The 20,496-nt window shown below is 34.4% G+C and overlaps 1 protein-coding gene across 1 annotated transcript; it reads left to right on the forward strand.

The window, feature by feature from the left end:
* The first annotated feature begins 13,569 nt into the window (after nt 1-13,569).
* LOC107773573 (agamous-like MADS-box protein AGL61) lies at nt 13,570-14,384 on the forward strand. Its single transcript, XM_016592972.2, has 2 exons — nt 13,570-13,738; nt 13,996-14,384. Exons 1-2 carry the CDS (start codon nt 13,570-13,572, stop codon nt 14,382-14,384), a joined length of 558 nt encoding a protein of 185 aa, XP_016448458.2.
* Nucleotides 14,385-20,496: the final 6,112 nt, after the last annotated feature.

Here is a 20,496-nt window from a genome sequence, read left to right on the forward strand (position 1 = left end):
GATTTAGTTGAATCTCACTATGGTATAATGGCAGTAATGGGGTGTAAGTTATCATATGTTTTATTCCATGGCTTTAGCCAAGTGGGGGTGTCTGCTATCGATGATTCAATTGCACGATTATGTGTTGTATTGGTTTTGGTCTGAGGCATACTTGTGGATCAGTTATGGCTTGCAGAAGCTGGTTTTGAGGATGACTTAAGCAAAGAAATTTTTGGATGCATGATGTATTGCACTTTATGGGTATATGGGAATCATGAAATGATTGAGTTGTTATTTGTGAAGGATATAATGTGTATTGAGTAAGAATTTTTCCGGTTGCTTAGAGGGGTGGATTACTTCTTTGGGTGTCATCGTGCTAATGGAGCATATGTCGTTTAGCCCATTTGGGCAGTGCAATTGAGATTTGAGCAGAGTGGATAACTCTCAAGAAGGTTCTAATGGGTTCAAGATTTATATGTAGCAATTGAAATTTTTTTGGATTTGTATATGGCTAGAATCTGAGATTTGCTTTGGATGGTGTCGGGACTCATGGTATTTCTGTATCACTATGGATTCTACCTTTCAGAGCGGGTGTCTTAGTTGTGGTACTTTTGGAGTGCTTAAGAGGGAATACTACGACTTACAGGCTTTAGGGCGGTATGGTTTTATGCTAGGATCTCTTGTGGTGAACTTTGGGTAAGGATCTTGGTGTTATGGCAAGGAGAAGTGTCAACTTGAGGGTAATTTGGAAGGAACTCGGAGAAAATAGGATAACTTGGTAGTAGGTTGGATCAGTATAGTAATGTATATGATCGGTCCTTTAGGTACTTATGATGTGGTAAGTCTCTATAGGTGTTTTGTTGCAATACTCTTTGGTTTGGCAACTTGCATGGCTTGGTGGAGTTAGAAAGATTTAGTTCTGATGGTTTGGTTATGTGCAAATGGGTTTCAGAGAGTTCTTGATGGTTTTTACTACGGTTTGAGATGGATATTTCCTACAGGCGTGAGGTGTATGTTATGTATTGTGATTTCCTCTTAGATAAGATCAAATGGAAGGTTTTCGACTGATCGAGTATGTATTATGCTTGTGTTTTAGAGTTGGTTATGAGATTCTCGTACTTTCCATTTGATGGCATGATAGATGCAGTATGTTATGTAGGATTGAGATTTGCAGGTGCAAGGTCACGGTTCAGTTTTGAAGGGAAGGTCATGAATTCTTAGGCAACATGGACGGTTTCAAATTACTAGATGAATGATGTTACTACCTGGTACTGCCTGAGAAGAGTGTACATTCGGAAGGCGCACTAAATTTTTACTTACGGATGCTTCATTGGTATTATGGTACTCGTCTGGTTGATCGACTGCTAATATTTAGATTTTTCTATGTGGCATGAAAGATTTATGGAACTACTTCTTGTGGGATGATCGTACATGAGACAGGTGTTTGACATTCGAGTACTAGAGTTGGGATCAGCTATGGTGATTCATGTGTTCTATGAATTTGGAGACTGGGAGTTCCCAGAAGTAGATTGTTTCGTGGTTGTATACTATGAAGATGTGGCCAAAGCTAGCTAGATGATAGTATGTGTTATAGTTAGGTCATTGTGGACTTTTGAAGGGTTATTTATCTATTTGTAGATGACCAGGGTCGATTTGGGGTCTCATTTGGTAGACCTAATGAGGATGTGTATCCTACACTAGGTCGGATTTGTTGATTCGGCACCGCTATTGCAGAAAGGTGTGTCATTTGATTAGGATTGATCTTATGTGTATCTGATGTGTTCTATGTGTTACTCTTCGATGCTACGAGAGATTGTGATTTGTTGGTTATATGCACACACGATGTGGTTATATTTGGTCCTTGTAATGGAACTTGAGCGAGATGGTTATTGGGGTATTGAATGGTTAATTGCGCCTTGGTTATGTCCTTTCTGGGCTGAAAGTGCTATTCGCTTCTCCATGGTTATGGTCATGCACTTGTGTACTTGATGTCGAATTGTGTGTGGTTGTTGATTTTGAGCATTGTGGCTTGAGGTATTTCATATGACCAGTGTTGGATAGGGTCACATATTGCAGCGGAGTTATGTTGGGACATGATCCTTGGGGATTGATTCGTGTGTCTTAGTTCTACCATGTGTGATGGGTTTATAGCAATGCGTTGGTGGTGGTACTTGTTGAACTTGCGGGATGATTCTCTCGTTTGAGTCATTTTCCATGTTTGAGTACATTTGAATTGTTGCATATTGGTGCATGGATTGTACAGTTTGTGATTCTAGGTAGTATTAGCTTGGCATGTCAGTAGAGTAGCTTGTACTTGATGCGATGGAGTCATTGGACCTAGAATGGATACTATAGGATTTGATTGCAGTATATTTGGAATAATATCGAAAGTCGGCTTAGGATTTGGCTTTGGTTCTGATTAGGCGAGAGAGTTCCATGACTTGTTAATCTGATGAGTGGTTATGAGTTTCTTCGTGTTTCTTTCATCATTTGCATTGTACGAAGGTTTTAAATAAGGTTTTGTTTGATAAAAGGTTTATTACCGGTATTGGTTTATTTTTAGCAGCTACTGTGGTCAGAAGTCATTGTTGTGAGCATTTGAATTATGTGCTATATCATGTGATTACATCTTGGATTATGGTTATGGCTTGATACAGCTTGTTCAGACTTATTCGGTATGTAGATGCGAGATTCGGGTCTTGTAATGAACTCCAGATGTTGGAAATTGGGTTCCAAGGTTCATGGCCCAAGGTTGAATTAAGGATCTTTAGTTAGGTTGTGTCTTCAGGCTTATATGGATTAAGGTGATGTGGGATCACCCCTGGGTAAGTGCATGGTAAGGTTACATGGTGATTTGATGGCTTTGGAATGACTCTTGGCATGTTCGAGGACGAACGTGTGTTTAAGTAGGTGGAGAATATAACGACCTAGCCGATCGGTTTGAGCATTTGTACTTTTCTCGATAGTTTGGGGGCATGAGTATCTTCGTATGATGTATTATGACTTGTATGAATCCTCGGTTTTGGTTTTTAGGTGATCAGAAATTTGATTTGAAAGAATGAATTCCATGTTTGAAGCTTTAAGTTGGAAGAGTTGACCAAGTTTGACTTTTTAGTATTTAACCTTGACTTGAAGTTTTGATGGTTCCGTTATATCCGTATAGTGATTTTAGACTTGGGAATATACTTGGATTTGCATTTTGATATTTCTAGGAGGTTCCGGCACAAATTGGCGAAAGTTAGAAATTCGATGGTTTGGAAAGTTTATAAGTTTGACCGAGAGTTGACTTTAAGGTTATAGGATTCAGATTGTGATTCCGGGAGTTGGAATAGCTTCTCTATGTCATTGGGACTTGTGTGCAAAATTTGAGTTCATTCCGAGTTGATTTGATATATTTCGGTACGAGTTTTGGAAGTTGAAAGATTTAAAGCTCGTTATATTTGATTTGAGGTGCGACTTATCATTTTGATGTTGTTATAAGTGATTTGAGGCCTCAAGTAGGTCTGTGTTAGGTTATGGGACTTGTTGGTATGTTCGAACGGAGTCCCGAGGGGCTCGAGCGTGTTTCAGATTGATTTCAAGCAATTTTTCTTCATGTTTTCACTGCTGGTTGCTGCTGATTTCTGGTGTTTCAAACCTCCTTCGCAATCGCGGAAATTTGGCCGTGATTGCGTAGTGTATTAGAGGAGATGGTATTCTTACTTCATCACATTCACTAATGTGATGTCACATTCGCGTACCTTTGGAGGCTTAAGCATCGTGTTCGCATGGGTCAGCCCATGTTCACATAGAGTTGAGTGTAGAAGTTGGGGGGCGGAGGATTTTCTTCTTTGCGTTCGCATTGGTCCTGTCGCGATCGCGTAGTGCATGTGCATGTAGTCATCACGTTCGCATGTGATTTTTCGTGAATGCGTAGGGTATATTTGGAGGGCTGCTAAGTTTGTTCTTCGCGATCGCAAAGAATGTCCCGCGATCGTGTAGGGTATTTCTTCCCCGTGATTATAAGTACTCTAATTTTGGGGGTTTCAGCCATTTTAACATATTTGGAGCTATGGAGCTCGGATTGAAATAATTTTTGAGGCGATATTTACCATGTGGATTGGGCTAAATGTTTTGTACTCGATTTTGATTATATTTCATGAATCTATCCTCGTATTTGGCATTTGGTTGATGATTTAAAAGAGAAATTGGGAGTTTTTGTCTAAAGTTTCATAGAGTGAATTTTTGAGTTTTGAACATCGAGCCGGAGTCGAATTTGAGTGAAACTAGTATGGTTGGACTCATAATCGAATGGGTTTTTGAATTTTGTGTTTTGTCGGGTTCTGAGATGCGGGGCCAGGTTTCAATTTTTGGTTGACTTTGGGATTTTAATTAAAGATTCCACTTTTATCAATTGGGTTTTTTTCTTAGGCGTTATTTTATGTATTTTATTTGCTTTTGACTAGTTTCGATCCATTCAGAGATTGGTGCGCGCGAGATAGCATTTTTGGAGCATCGCGTGGCTTGCGCGATATTGGATTTACCTTGTTCGAGGTACGTAATACTTCTAAACTTGATGCTGAGGGTATGAACCCCTGAATATACATGTTATGTGTTGGTGTTGAGGTGCACATGCTAGGTGACGGGCGTGTGGGCGTGCACCGTGTGAATATAACTCGGTTATTTCTATGGTACTGTGTAGCTACCTAATCCTATTTTTATCCTTGAAATCTCTACGCGCAAGAGTAATTGAGTTGTGATCCATGTTAGAAACTATGTTTACGCCATATGCTTATTCTGTTGGGACCTACTGAGGTCATGTCTGCTGTTGCGTTATTTGCGTAAATTGCAGTTACAAACTCAGTCATTCTTATTCATTAGTATATCATATCTGAGTCTCTATTGCTATTTATAGATACATCATATAATAATTTTGGGCTAATTTTCATGACATTTTGAGTTCGAGAGACTAAAGAGATTGATGACTGAGTGAGGCCGAGAGCCTAATTATGAGGATGTTTATAGGATCAGGCTTTACGCCATAGAAGGATTTATTGATTCATGCTATAATTGGCTTATTGTAGATCTTGGGATAGATGTTCTCCTTCGGAGTCTACACACCCTCAGTGAGTGCAGGTACCTACTGAGTGCGAGTGCCGATTGATTGGGAGGACTGAATGACTGTAAGGACTGAGTGACTGGGAGGACTAAGTGAATTGATACTCTGAGACTATGCATTTGGTTTTATCATTGTATTGCATTACATTCGACAGACACACTTGTCATGAATGACTTCATATACACATTGACCTGTAGACATCGAGATGTACTTTCCTCATGTCATTTGATAATGAAACATCTTACCTGTTGTTGAATGGTTTTTGGAAAAATTACAGTTTTTCCGATTTACTCATATTTGGTGATTGCAGTAAAATATTTGGATTTTCACTGTTATACTTGAAAAGCATGCCTATTTTTCGGAACTATGAACGAGCTGCGTATTATATCTCTGAGTTATTTCTTTTATCACTTTTAATATATTATTATGCACTGTTATTGGCTATTGGTATTGGACTCCGACCTTTGCCTCAGGTCGTCACTCCTTTCAACGTAAGGTTAGATTTGTTACTTATTAAGTACATGGGACAGTTGTACTCATACTACACCTCTGCACCGGGCGCGCAGATTTTTGATGTTGATGATGTTGTATATGGTGGGAGCTGGCATTGAAGACGTACCTGCATTCCGATCATTGTTGCCTTATGTTCTTGGTAGCTTTATAATTATTAATATGTTCATGTATATTTCAAACAGATGATGTATTTATTTCATACCAGCCTTGTAAAGTCTAAATCTTAGAAGCTCATAATTTGTAGTACCAGTCATTAGGAATTCTTTCTATAATGGCATAGTTGTATTATCATTACTTTTCTAATGAATCTCATTGGAATTAGTTTACTGTTAATTGGCTTTCCTAGCGGGTTGGGGTTAGGTGTCATCACGACTAGTTGGATTTTGGGTCGTGACAAAGAACTCCACAACTCAACAAAACACAACTCCTAAAATCCGGTGATACCAAGTCACAAGATCTGCAAGAGTGTACTGAATATCCCTATACAACAGTAGCTATTATAAGGGAAACTAGATAGAGGGTGACTACGAGGCCTGCGGACGCCGACAAGTATACCTTGAAGTCTCCAAATCCAAGCTCGACTTGCTGGTGCCTAGGCTGATAAGAGGTACCTGGATCTACACAAAAAGATGTGAAGAAGCATAGCATGAGTACACCACAATGATACCCAATAAGTGCCAAGGCTAACCTCGGTATAGTATTGACGAGTTCAGGTAAAGACCCAACTAGAATAAATAAGAAAACTGAATAGGTATATGATAGTGTGATAATCATAAACAATCGAATTGAAACAATGAAGAAGTGTACCAAGACTAGCTAACTGAACTAAGGCAATTAAGGCATTATGAAAGAAAACAAGAAATAATATGTCAAAGAAACAAAGCAACCAAACACAAGTAATGTAATAGAAAAGTATCAACAAGGATCGCTACCGAGGTATCACCTCATAGTCTCATATCACAAACAAATCACAATCGTTTCTTATATCACCGCGGGAGCCTTGTATGTAGTTTTGAAAATTATTTTTCCATAATAGCTACCCACTTTTCAGCCCATTTTATCATACCTCGTGGCTTCAAGCAGTTCCCCTACTAGCTACACGCATATCAAACCCACCTTATCTCACTGCATGCATTTCAACCCCAAATCCTTATACCATCACATGAGTATCAATATCCAAATGTATCACAAATAGCACCTAAAGTTTCCAATGTCACAACTTGTCAAAGAAGCCAACAATAATAGTGTTTTCATAATAAATAGACCATGGCTCAACCACAATATGCACAAGAGTCTCAACAATAGCAACCGAAAATAAATAACTCAAGAAGAACGGTGTTTCAGCAAATTTTAAAACTTTACCTCAATATGAATCACGACCTTTATAACTTCAACACCAAATTCAACATAAAGAATATTCCAGGAAATAACAACTTCAAGTAAAGGAACTCAACGGCTAACAATGAATAAGAAATGGAGAGAGCAATAACTTCAACTAAACATGTAAAGACAATTAGCAAGTACGAGATAAGACTAGTATTAATGATGTCAAGTAAAGCATGTAAAGATAGACTAATGTTGATGAATATAACATATTATGGCAACTCAATTAAAGGCATGAAAGGAATCTACATAGCTAAACCTGGTCAATTACCATATTTAGCTCGTATACACTCGTCACCTTGCGTACACGGTTTTCACATATCACAATTAACACAAAATAACACCAATCCTAAGGGGTAAATTCCCCACACAAAGTTAAGCAAGACTTGCCTCAAAACACGCTAACTCAATCCACTAGTAAACTTTTTCCGCTATTATCCAACTCCGAACGACTTGAATCTAACCAAAACAACTTCATACCATAAATACAAACTATAGGAAGCTATTCCGAACAATAAAGTTGCAATCTTTAAAGAGAAAAAAAGTCAACCACGGACCCGTATCTCGAAACCTAACCAAACTTATAAAATCCGCATACCCATTCAATAACGAGTCCAACCATTCAAGAATTACTCAAATCATAAAATCCGCATAGTCTAAGAAGTTTCACAATTTTCTCCCAAATTTTTCAACTCAAATCACTAATTAAATAACAAAAATAATAATGGATTCATGTATAATTGCCAAATCTGAGTTAGAATCACTTAGCTTGATGATTTCCTAGAAAATCCCTCGAAACATCGCCACAAACCGAGCTCTCTAGGTCCAAAAGATGATAATGAGATAAAACCCTCGTCTTTAGCTTTTTCTGGCCAACGATTTTCGCTTCTGCGGGCATAGAGTCACACTTGCGACGCTGCACCTACGAAAAATTCCATCGTAGGTGCGGTTCCCACTAACATTAGGAAATTCCACTTCTGCGGACAAAATGCTCGTACTTGCGAGCCCACTTCTGCGAAGACAAGACCGCACCTGTGGTCCTACAAGGTCTTTCAAATTCCGCTTATGCGGAAGAAAAGAGAAGCTCGTGCCTACGGAAGCGCGTCTGCGCCCTGGCATCTGCGCCTGTGAACCCAGGTCTAGGCTGGCCTCCTCCGCTTCTGCGATGACTATGCGCACCTGCGGCCAAACCCTCCGTAGGTGCGATGACACCAGAACAACAACACTTCAACAAAACACTAAGTCCAAAAATGATCCGATTTCAATTTGATTCTCATTCCGAGCCTTCGGGACCTCGTCCGAATATATCAATAAGTTCCAAAAAACATAACGGACCTACTTAAAGCCTAAAATCACATCATACAACATCGATTCTATGTACCCAATTCAAGTTTATTGAAACTACGAACATTCGACTTCTGAAACAAACGCCGAGTCATACCAAAACAACTTCGATTTACCTCAAATTTTGCAAAGAAGTCATAAATGACATGAAGGACCTATTCCAACTGACAGAACTGGAATCCGACCCCGATATCAATAAAGTCAACTCCCGCTCAAACTTCTCAACCTTCCAAACCTTCAACTTTCTAACTTTAGCTAATTCAAGCCGAAATGACCTACGGACCTCCAAATCACAATTCGGACATGCTCCTAAGTTCAAAATCACCATACAAAGCTATTGGAATCGTCAAAATTCTATTCCGGAGTCGCCTGCATAAAATTCCAACTACGGTCAACTCATTCAACTTAAGCCCCCAACTTAGGGACTATGTGTCCCTTTTCACTCCGAAACTCATCCGAAACCAAAATCAACTATCCCGGTAAGTCACATAACCATAATACAACATAGAGGAGGCAATAGCTAGGGGATTAGGGCTAAAATATTCAAAGCGATCGGCTGGGTCGTTGTAACAACTATTTAGGTTAATTCTTCTTTATCAAATAAAGTATTCCTGCATCAGTTAAAAATAATTTAAATCCAAACTTATATTCTATAAAGTCCTAGCAATCTGACTGATAATGAAGTTGTTTATAGGACTTATTATTATGACATGAATACATCAAGAAACCACAAATAGTATGATTCCAAAGGTTGTTAAGGTTTTTTTTAAAGTAGTACTTACTAATTGATAAGAAAGTCGTTTTTTTTTTCTAATTGCAGACACCCACATGGAACACTTGCTTTTGGTAAAAAGGAATATATGAAAATATATTGGTTATTTTTCCATACTATTTCGCAGGTTTAAATAACAAAATTTTAAGTTCTGTTACAGTTTGAATCATCTCAATTTATTTAATAATAGTGGTGTCTGAATTAGCATACGCACGTGGCTATTCCCATTTTTTGGGTTGTGTTAGTACAATGTTTCTTTAAGTGTAAATATTGAAATGATTTTATATTTTTTTTATCTGTATATGTTTGAAGCATCTAAATCTTATAAAGTTTAATAAGCTTTTCGTGATGGTGGGAAGTTGAATAAGTATCTAGGTCTTATGTTAGCGTTAGTAGATACTTAAGAGACTAGAGAATATTTAGTAAAATGGGAAAAGAAAAGAAAGATTTTTATCCACCGAGTTTCAAGTTATACGTCATCATTGACTTTCCGGGATTTCTCCATCATCAGAAAAAGAAAAAAGGAATAATAAAAGAAAGAAATGTATAATACCTGCTTTCATGAAACAATATTTCTGATTATGCCAATTCTTAAGAGAACATAACTTAATTATATATCCAAATATTGATGCTTGTATCAAATCAAATCTATTTGTATGGTTAGATAATAAATTAAGGTAATTAAATATATTAATTGACTATATTTACGTGATTAAACTATACGTGAAAGATAACTGCCATATAACCTTCACTGATTTGATGTAAATATTGAAAACATGTCCTAATATTCCGCGACAGCTCGAATATTACCAAAATTAAAAAATAACAAAAAAGAGAATATATGTAAAAGCAACGGTAAAAGGAAGTAGGAGTATTGAAACATGTCCAAATCTTCCACGACAACTCGAATATTACCAAAACTTGGAAATAGTAAAACAGAGAATCTATATATATATATATATAAGCAAGAAAGTTACCATATATAATTGACATTATGGTTAAGCCATGTGGCAAACTAATAAATGTCAATAGTATATGGTGACTTTATTCTATATTTGATTATTTTAGTTATATATATATATATATATATATATATATATTAAAGCAAGAAAGTTACCATATATAATTGACATTATGGTTAAGTCAAGTGACAAACTAATAAATGTCAATAGTATATGGTGACTTTATTCTATATTTGATTATTTTAGTTAAATACATACATATATATATAATATATATATATATTTGAATTAAAAGATAATTTTGAATTTATATATAAAGTTCTAAAATTCGAATTTAAATTAAAAATAAAATTTATCTTTTTTTATCATGTTATCATATGCAATTATGTTAGGAACTTTTGTTATTTTTTCTAATTATTTAAATACTACTTTGCCTCTAGCAAAAAAAAAAAAAAACTACCTCATATAACTATAAAACTCTTTCATATTTAAAATCCTATAAGTATAGTTCTTTGAAACACTGTAACTAGATTTGAATAAAACGAAATTCTTTTAAAATAAATTTAATATATAAGATACACGTCTATGTTTATCTAAATAACAAAAAAAAGTTTACAAAACCAAATAAAAGTTTACTTACATATATAATAAAGTAAACATACATTCTGGAGAAAGAAACATCACAAGATCAATCAACATTAAAAAAAAGTTATTTCTTTTTTCTTCTTGAAGAATATTTGTTTGATGAGTCAATTTGCATAAATGGACATCAAGCAAATAACAAAACTTTGGCTATACAATCGCTATCATTAATTTCAATTTAGCACATTCAAGGAATTGAAGAGTAGAAGTTGAAACCCCTTCATTTAGCTGTAGTCAGGCCAATATTGCAAGGATATAATATTTTTTTTGTTGAAGAATATTAGGTGTGAATCATTAGATTATGCAAAAGGTTTTTTTCAAACTCAACAAGAGAGAAATTGATTTCTAATTGATAGTTTCTATAACGACTTTTAAGTGTAACAAAGAGTATATAAAAAGAAAAAATTGGTATGAAGTGAATTTGTTTTTAAATGTAAACAAATTATTTCGAAAAAACTCTTTACTTTTTTTAATTCAAAGATAATAAAAAGATAAGGTATTTTTGAACATTAGTAGAGAGTTTTATAATTATTTATAATAGGAGTTATATCATGGATAAACTAAAAAAACCGAAATCTTATGGAATATTTACATAATATCCGGCCATATTTATTGTTTACTTTTTATAGCTAATATAAGTAGATATATACCGATAACACACGATTATACACATATTATATATGGATTATATATAAATTACACATCATTCAATTTTTTAATTTAAGTGGTCGGGTGAGCACATATTTAGGCTGATTAGATAAAACCAAAGAAAAATATGAAACAATTTCAACCAAAGAGCAAAAATATAATTAAAGTTCATATGTAGATAATATTTTATTAAAACTCATCCTTTTATAGTGAAATAAATTAATTTCTTGTAACAAAAAATATAATGACATAAAAAATAAGATAAAAAATAAATATTGAAAAAAAAATGTTAGAATGATCTAAAAACGAGAAATAAAAGATGAAAACAAATTTCTTCTTATGTTTCATCTTTGTTGAATATAAAAAATTTGAAAGTTAATCTCATCGATTTCAAATATTTGTTTTTCAACTCAAATACATAGATTATAAGATAAGGATATCTTAGAATATTTTTTTAATTTACATTATATATCATTTTAAAAATTACTATTACTAACAAACTAATATGATATTCGAATTTGAATTGGAATGCAATTTGAGTGGTTTGCATTGAGGTTAAGCCAACTATGGTATCGAAAAATAAACTACTTGACAATTTTAAGACAATATATGCAATATTTTATGATAATATTCAACTAATTTAACAATTAATGATTCAAAGAACGAAATTTTGTATATATAGGGTATTAAAAATTTAAATTCTGGGGCTAGAGATATCGATAAACTTAAAGTGGAGTCATACTGAAATAAATCCGGCCAAAAAATCATTTAAATTTTAGATAGATAATTAAAGTAAATTTTAAACTAATGATAATATCTTCACTTGTATCATTATAAAGATAATTAATTATTATAATATATATGAAGTTTTAGAAATTGAAAATTCAAAATAGAAATATTTTTTGAAAGATAAAATCATACCAAATAAGAGTTCAAATCGTAGTATAAGAGTCACGTCGTAATCAAAGATCGTTTATATCATGTCAACCTTTGTGCTTTGCCATAAATATGACTTATTATTTCATTTTGTGGTTATTTTTAGGTTCCAATGACACCTATAAGAATAGTGCAAAAATAAAATTATCACTACGAGAATTGAGAAAATGTTAGTCTTTTTTCACGTAGTGTTTCTTAATTAATATCTGACGATTATCTATAATTATTTAGAAGGTTTAAATGTTACGGTTATTTACATATAATTCAAATAACTTAGATATTTAACATGGTTAATGTCAACTATCAAAATGGAGTAAAAAAAAATTCACTAGCTAAAGAATTTTTTATATTTTTAGATAACCAACTAAAATGAGTTTTGAATTAAGAATAATATTTTCAATTACATTATTATAAAAATAATTATTATTGAAAAATATATTTTAGTAACTGAAATTTTAAGAAAGAAATATTTTTAAGAGATATCAACACACCAAATAAGAGTTCAAGTAGTAGTAAAAGAGTTAAGTCTTATCCAAAGAGTCATTCATTGTCTCAACATTTGATTGTTTTGCCATAAATATGAGTTATTATTTTGCTTCCTGACTATTTTTAGGTTTCAATGACACCGGCAAGAATGATATTAAAAAAAAAGAAGAAATGGTTAATTTTTTTATGTAGTTAATATCCAATGATTATCTATATTTATTGAGAAAGTGTAAATTTTAAGATTACTAAAATACAATCCAAATAACTTAAATATTTGGCATAATTAATGTCCGCGCATCCGCGCGGGTACTAATACTAGTATACATAAAAACATGTCATAAACTTCACCGACAACTCGAAAAATTAGCAAAAATTAGAAATAGTAAAAAAGAGAGTAAAAATAAAAATATTGGTAAACTAAACTGGGATATTTATTCATTCATTTGTAAATTAAGGGATATTATTAAGAGAGTATCAAATACGAATAATCTTAGAATATCAAATCACTATTGGTCTGGGCCTGGGCCTAAAAGTTGACTCGACCGTCACAATATTGTAGAGGTAATTTTGAAATTCCTTTGAAAAATAGAGAGTACAGTCACCACTATAATTAAATATCTAAATTTACTTGCCTCATAACATGTGAACACTAAAGAAAATAAACTGGAATCATCTTTATAAACTACCAAAACTGAAAACCAAAGATGTTGGAAAAAATCTATAAATACTAGACTTATGCATTACAAAGTTCATATCATAGCAAACTTTAATAATAAATACAAGTTATATCATTATCATCCTTGAGAATGAGTACTAGGTTGATTAAAGGTCGCAAAAGTGTTTGTCTCGCGAAGATAGAAAATCAGAATAATCGACAAGTGACCTTCTCAAAACGCCGAAATGGTGTCTTCAAGAAAGCAAATGAGCTTGCTGCTATGACTGGTGCTGAAGTTGGCATCATCGTGTCTTCACCAGGTAACAAGCCTTACATTTTTTTGGTTATCTAGATATACATAATATATACTATCAATAATATAAAGTAAATGTACATGCATCATCATAGTTAAACATGCAAATTTAAAATTTTGAACATGATACTTAATCTCACGTAAAATTAAAGCATCATATATCCAAATAATTCCTAACACGGGGTACGTTATAATAGTAGATAAATCGATTTTTCTCCTCTTGCCATATTCTATATTACTGATTTCTCTCTTCTTACTCTATAGGTAGCAAGCCTTACTCTTTTGGTCATCCAAATATAAACGAAATCATGAACAAATATGTTGGGGAAGAAAGGCCTCTATCACCATCATCACCAGACATTGATGAAAAATATGTCCAGACGTTTCGAAAAGCCAATTCTAGAAAACTTAACGCGCAACTCAATACTCTACAAGACCAGCTGGATTTTGAGTTAAGCTTGAAAAACAAACTCAATCAGATGAATAAGAATGTGGAAAGACAACAAGAGTGGTTCAGGGGTCCTATAGAGAAGATGAACTACACAAAGGCTTCAATATTGAAAGAGGAGTTGGAAGATCTTCTCTTGAAGGTGAAGAAATATGGTACTGAACGTGGGTATGGTTATGAAAATGGAAAATGGAAGGTTGAATAAAAGCATCTACTAGTTTTCTTTTATAATCGTTCTTGTTATTTATTTTTAAAGGTGAACTTTGGCGCAACCATAAAAGTTGTCGCCGTATAACTAGGATATCACAGGTTTAAACCAAAAAAATAATATGTTGGGTCTATAAAAGACCCTATATGGTTTGTCTCTTCTCCGGGCCGTATTCCTGCACATAGCGGGAGTATAGTACACGGACTGTTCTAGTTAATCATTTTCGTTTTTTTTGGTTGGGGGTATTATGTGATGTTTTGATGATATCTACTATGTATGCTCAATCAATGAAAACCTTATGTTTTATAAGTGTGATCTTTCTATCTTTTAAGAGGACATCCCGATCTAATTATAAGATGATATAATTAAACATTGATACAATTGAGCTTAAATACGTAATAATAAAAAAATTAATAAAAAATATTTTTTTTTTATGAGAAATGTGCGCGCTTCAGCATCCAATATTACACAACTGTGACGTTTGAGATTCGAGTTGCATTATATGTCCTGTATATTTTAATTTTAAAGAATTTTCCTCTTCTTTCTTCTTTTCTGTTACTATTTACGTCCTTCCCAAGAAGAAAAAGAAAGATATATATAACATGATTAAGATTTCAAATGACTGTTTACATGATAATCTATATTCAAGAAAAAGGACTCAACCATTATCGGGGCCTAAGATACTAATTTGGTTGGTATTCACTTCAAGATTTGTTTTGGCTGAATCGAAGCCATTTATTGTTGACAGAAGCTTAAAGAGTGTTATTACAAATATTTAATTGATTTTACTAAGCGTAAATCTCAAAATAACAAAAATCTTGATAAAAATCAGAAATTTTTCCGAAGAATTGTGCATGTCATCAATCCAATGTTACGGGTTTATGAGATTCGAGTTGTAATCTAATGATTGTAATTGCGTTGTTTTTTAATTTCAAGAAATATTTTTCTCTTCTATCTTCAATTCTTACATTTCAAATCGTTAGAAAAAAAATTTGAAAGAGAATGAAAGAAAAGTGAGAAGAAAATGTTATATGATTATGATTTCAAATGAATTTTTTACACTAATAAGTTCTACTTTCAAAAGGAAGGACTTGATAACAAATGAAATCAAAAAATACTAATTTGATTGAGATTCCCTTCCTGATTTAAGCGGCCAGTTTCCGATATAATTTACAATACAGCCCAGTTAAATTATTACGTGCAAAAAATAAATTTATTATAAGAAAAAAGAAATTCTTTATTTGATCCAATTCCTATCCCATTTGATGTTTTGCTCAGTTACACAAATTTCATTAGATATATCTTTAGAAAAATATAGAAAAAGAAAAAAGTTGTGAAGAAACCTGTGATGATCCGATAGGTCATTTTGAGTATTAGCCCTTAATTCCATGTTCCGAGACCCCCGTTAGCTTCATTTGATGTTTCTTGCTTTGGGTGTGCGGTCCATGTCGCTTTTTGAAAAGCTTTTATGTGAAAATTTGAAGAAAACATAATTTTTGGCTTTAAAAGCAACTTGAGTTGACCACAATCAATATTTTGTGACTTTGGATCGCTGTTTTTATGATTTCGGTAGGTCCATATGGTGATTTTGGATTTGGGCGTATTCATGGAATTGAAGTTGGAGGTCCCTAAAATAATTGGACTCATTTTGCTGAAATCTAGCATTTTGGAAGTTTGAAAATTTACTAAGTTTGACCGTAAGTTGACTTCTTAGCAAACGGATTTTTATGTTGAAACTTGGAATGGGTCTGTATCGCTATTTGAAACTTATATGCAAATTTGATGCAATTCGAAATTGATTTGACATGATTCAGACGCTTAGATGTGATCCTAGTGTTCTTGAGTTTTACTTTGAAATGTCATTCGTTTTGAGGATTGATTTGTAGATTTAGATATTATTTTGGTGATTTGATTGAGTAGGCAAGTTCGTATGGTCTTATTACACTTGTATGCATATTTGGTTTGGAGCCCGAGGGGCTCGGGTAAGTTTCAGACGTATTTCAGATGAGTTTTGCTAGTGTGAAGATTGCTGGTGCAATACTAGCTCTGATGTCTGCTGCATATCTCGCATTTGCGAGGTCTGGCTCGCAATTGCGAGCCTCGCTTTTGCAAACAAGAATTCTCAATTGCGAGCAAGGCCTGAGATTGGGTAACCGCGCATTTGTGAGGAAATGGTTCGCAATTGCGAATAGCTGAGGATCGCATTTGCGATCACTTTGTCTCATTTGGATGCCTGAAAAAACAGTATTCCTTCGCAATTGCGAAGATGCTGGCCGCATTTGTAAAGGTGGGAACTTCGCATTTGCCATATTTTGTCACATTTACGACTTCTGTGGCTCTGAGGTAGGGTTCGCATTTGAGACCCTTGTCTTACATTTGCGGTGTTTGCAATTGTGAACATGACTTTGCAATGGCAATGCATGTGGGTAAAATAGGGAAAAAACAAGACTTAGCTCATTTCACACAATTTCTCTACCCTTAACACTCTAGAAGAGATTTTCCAAGAGACTTTTCTTCCCAAATTCATTGGTGAATGACTTAATCCATTTTTCATTCAATTATCCATTACATTTCATGAGATTTTCAATATCAAATTTAGGATTTTCATGGTAGAAATTAGGGATTTGGGTAGAATTGGGAGTTTTTGTAAAATTGAGATTTAGACCTCGAATTGAGGTCGAATTTCAAAATAAATTATATAATCGGGCTTGGGAGTGAATGTGTAATCGAATTTTGGTCCAAACTCGGAGTTTGAGCAAGCGGGCCCAGGGTTGACTTTTGTTGAATTTTTTTTAAAATAATCATAATTGAACCTCTTTCATTCGCGGGTAGTTTCTAAAGCTTTTTTTTGAATCATTTGATCAATAATTTGCTAGATTTGATTGGTTTGGAGGCTTGTTAAAAGCAAGGCCATGGTTGATTAATTGCTTGAGTTACAGAGTGAGGTAAGTTTTGGGTCTAAATTTAGTTTAAGGAATTAGGGAACCTTGAACTACGTATTATGTGAATTATATAGACAATGACATATATGTGAGGTGGCGGGTATATATACGCCGTTATGATACTTGATTCTATGTTTTTGTTAATTCAAGATAAATCTTGTTTCATGTCTTAGTTTCTACATGCTTTATTGACTTCTATGCCATAATTGTTACTTGTCATTTAGCTATTCTTGTATTAAATTGTCCATCCCTTCTATGATTCCATGCTTGTTTGTTACTTGTCTCTACTTGCATATCTTAATTTTCGTACCTCTTACTTACCTTATAGTTTTGTAATATTTGTTGCTTTCTATAATGTGGTTTCGCTTGTATGAGTTGTGTAATTGATAGATATCAATGTGTTGGTAGGGTTGAGACATTCGAGCTGTTAGAGATTCTTTGATTATTATGTGATTCTTCATTGCCTCGCACATTTACTCTCTTGATGTAGAAATCTTTGTAAATTTTGGTTGTTGAATTGCTATTGTTGATTGAAATTGTTTGGGGAGTGGGTTGCACGCCGCAACGAAAATGGAAAATTAATGAATTGAAATGGCAGAATAAGGACAAAATATGATATTGACAGATGATGATATGGTGGGATTGGATTGTGCACTGCAATACATTGTGTATGTTGTAATTATTTGTGACTGTTGGATTTGCCTCGGTATTTTGAGTTGAGTTTATGAGCCTTGTTATTCTGGGCTCTCTGGTAGTTGGATTTCGAGTTGGTTTTTATTGGTTAACTACTTTAATTATTATTATTATTATTATTATTATTATTATTATTATTATTATTATTATTATTATTATTATTATTACTATTATTATTATTATTATTATTATTATTATTATTATTATTATTATTATTATTGCGTAGAAGTTATTGTAAGTGACCCGCCTTAGCCTCGTCACTACTTCATCGGGGTTAGGCTCAACGCTTACAGAGTAAATAGGGTCAGTTGTACTCATACTACACTTTGTACTTTTTGTGCAGATATCGGAGTTGGTCCCAGCAAAGCTGATGGAGATTGCTTGGATCTAGCTATCAGTGGAGACTTGAGGTATAGCTTCACGGCGTCCGTAGTCTTGAAGTCCCCTTCTATGTCAGGTTAGCTGTTTATTTTGGATTCAGACAGTTACGTTTTATTCAGACTATTATCTGTAGTTGTCACGACCCAAAATCCACCAGTCGTGATAGTACCTAACCCAACCAGCTAGGTAAGCTAATTGACAATTATCCAATTCAATTTAACTTAATAAAATATTTAAACAATAGAATTATCTAAATTTTCTACATTTCTCAAGGACTGGTATTACAAATCATGAGCTTTTAAGAATAGAGTTTACAAGCTGTTATGAAAAAAATACATTTTCTGTTTGAAAAGTATATAAATAGATTTTTGTAATCTAGGCTACCGTGAACAAGAGACAGCATATAGCAGGAACACAAGTACGCCTTCAAATCCAGCAACCATTGATTGCAGCAACCTCAACATCCGGAATCTACACACAATATGCAGGAAGTGCAGTATGAGTACAACCGACCCCATGTGCTCAAAAGTAACAAACCTAACCTTAGGTTGAAAGCAATAACGAGCTGGAACATAGGTCGGGTCCAACACCAATAACCAATAGCAGTTCATAGCAGTGTAACACAAGTACGTAAAGAAGCAGCTCAGAGATAGAATGCTCAATCTTTTCATATTTTTTCAAAAATAGCCCGCCATTCAAGAATATCAGTGAAAAAACAAAATTCTTTACCAAAAACGTCATAAAATATGAGATAGTTTGAAAATTGTAATTTTTCTAAAAACCCTTTTCACAATAAATAAGATGTTTTATTTTCTTTCCAGATAACAAGTGTAAAATACCTCTCTATACAACATATCAATGTGTGTAAAAATCATGAATGGCATGATACCGTATAACATGAGGAAAAATGCATCTCTATGCTTGTATGTCATGTATGCATGCCAATGCCATGTATCTCAGAGATGAATAATGTACTCACACTCTCAGAGTACTCCACCTCACTGTATCACACCTTCCCCTCATCATAATCAACTACTCGGTACTGTATATGGCCCATGGAAGATCCATCCAGGAATATATACATCACTAACTATAAGTCACCCAGTACCGAGGAAACAGGCCAATCCAGCCTCATGGAGAAGATCCATCTCCATGCCAAGGGAAGGTCCATCCCTGAATATAATCAATACTTCAGACAAATCCATGTCCAGGGAAATCTATCCCTCAATAATATCATCCGCTCTCACTCGGGGTGTGTAAACTCTGGAGGGACTCCTTTAGCCCAAGCGCTATAACAGGCCAATGAAGGCATAATCGATAATTTGCTGCGGCGTGCAGCCCGGTCCCATAATTGTCACTCATAATCAGGTTCTCGGCCTCACTCAGTCATCACTCTCCAGCCTCACCCACGGGCTCACAATGTCATGAAAACTGACCCGGAACAATGATATGATGTATCAATAAGCAATAACTGAGACTGAGATGTGATATGAATGCATGAATGCGACTGAGTACGAAATATCAATGAAATCAATGAGATGACAGCAAGAAACAACCACTATGGGTCCCAACGATATTACCATAAAGCCTAAACATGATATCAAGCATGATGTACAACTTATTTACTTTATCACATGGTGAAAATACAGATATCAACAAGAATAGGGCTACTATTCAGTGCCCTGGGAACAACAGAGTCCCAATTTACAGGGTACACGCCCATACGCCCGTCACCTAGCATGTGCGTCACCTCAACACCAATCTTATAGCACATAAATTCGGAGTTTTATACCCTCAGCACTCAGTTTAGAAGAGTTACTATCTTAAACAAGCTAATTCTGACACCGAGCAAGCCAAGCGATGCTCCAAGAATGCCATCGCGCGCGTTCCGACCTCCGAACGGCTCAAAACTGATCAAAAACAACTCAAATACATCAAACAATGCTAAAGGAACCAATCCCAATCGAAAAAGGTCGAATCTTTAATCAAAAGCCCAAAATCAGCCAAAAAAGTCCAACCCGGGCCCACACCTCGGAACCCCACAAAACTTATAAAATTCGTCAACCCATTCAATTAAGAGTTCAACCATACTA

This window comes from Nicotiana tabacum, chromosome 5, assembly GCF_000715075.1.
Source record: "Nicotiana tabacum cultivar K326 chromosome 5, ASM71507v2, whole genome shotgun sequence".
NCBI classification, from domain to species: Eukaryota; Viridiplantae; Streptophyta; class Magnoliopsida; order Solanales; family Solanaceae; genus Nicotiana; species Nicotiana tabacum.

Excerpts from the sequence above, each read along its gene's own strand:
- LOC107773573 (XM_016592972.2), top strand. The coding sequence starts at position 13,570 with ATGAGTACTAGGTTGATTAAAGGTCGCAAAAGTGTTTGTCTCGCGAAG. Across the intron at positions 13,739-13,995 it reads CATCATCGTGTCTTCACCAG|GTAGCAAGCCTTACTCTTTT; the intron begins GTAACAAGCCTT and ends CTTACTCTATAG.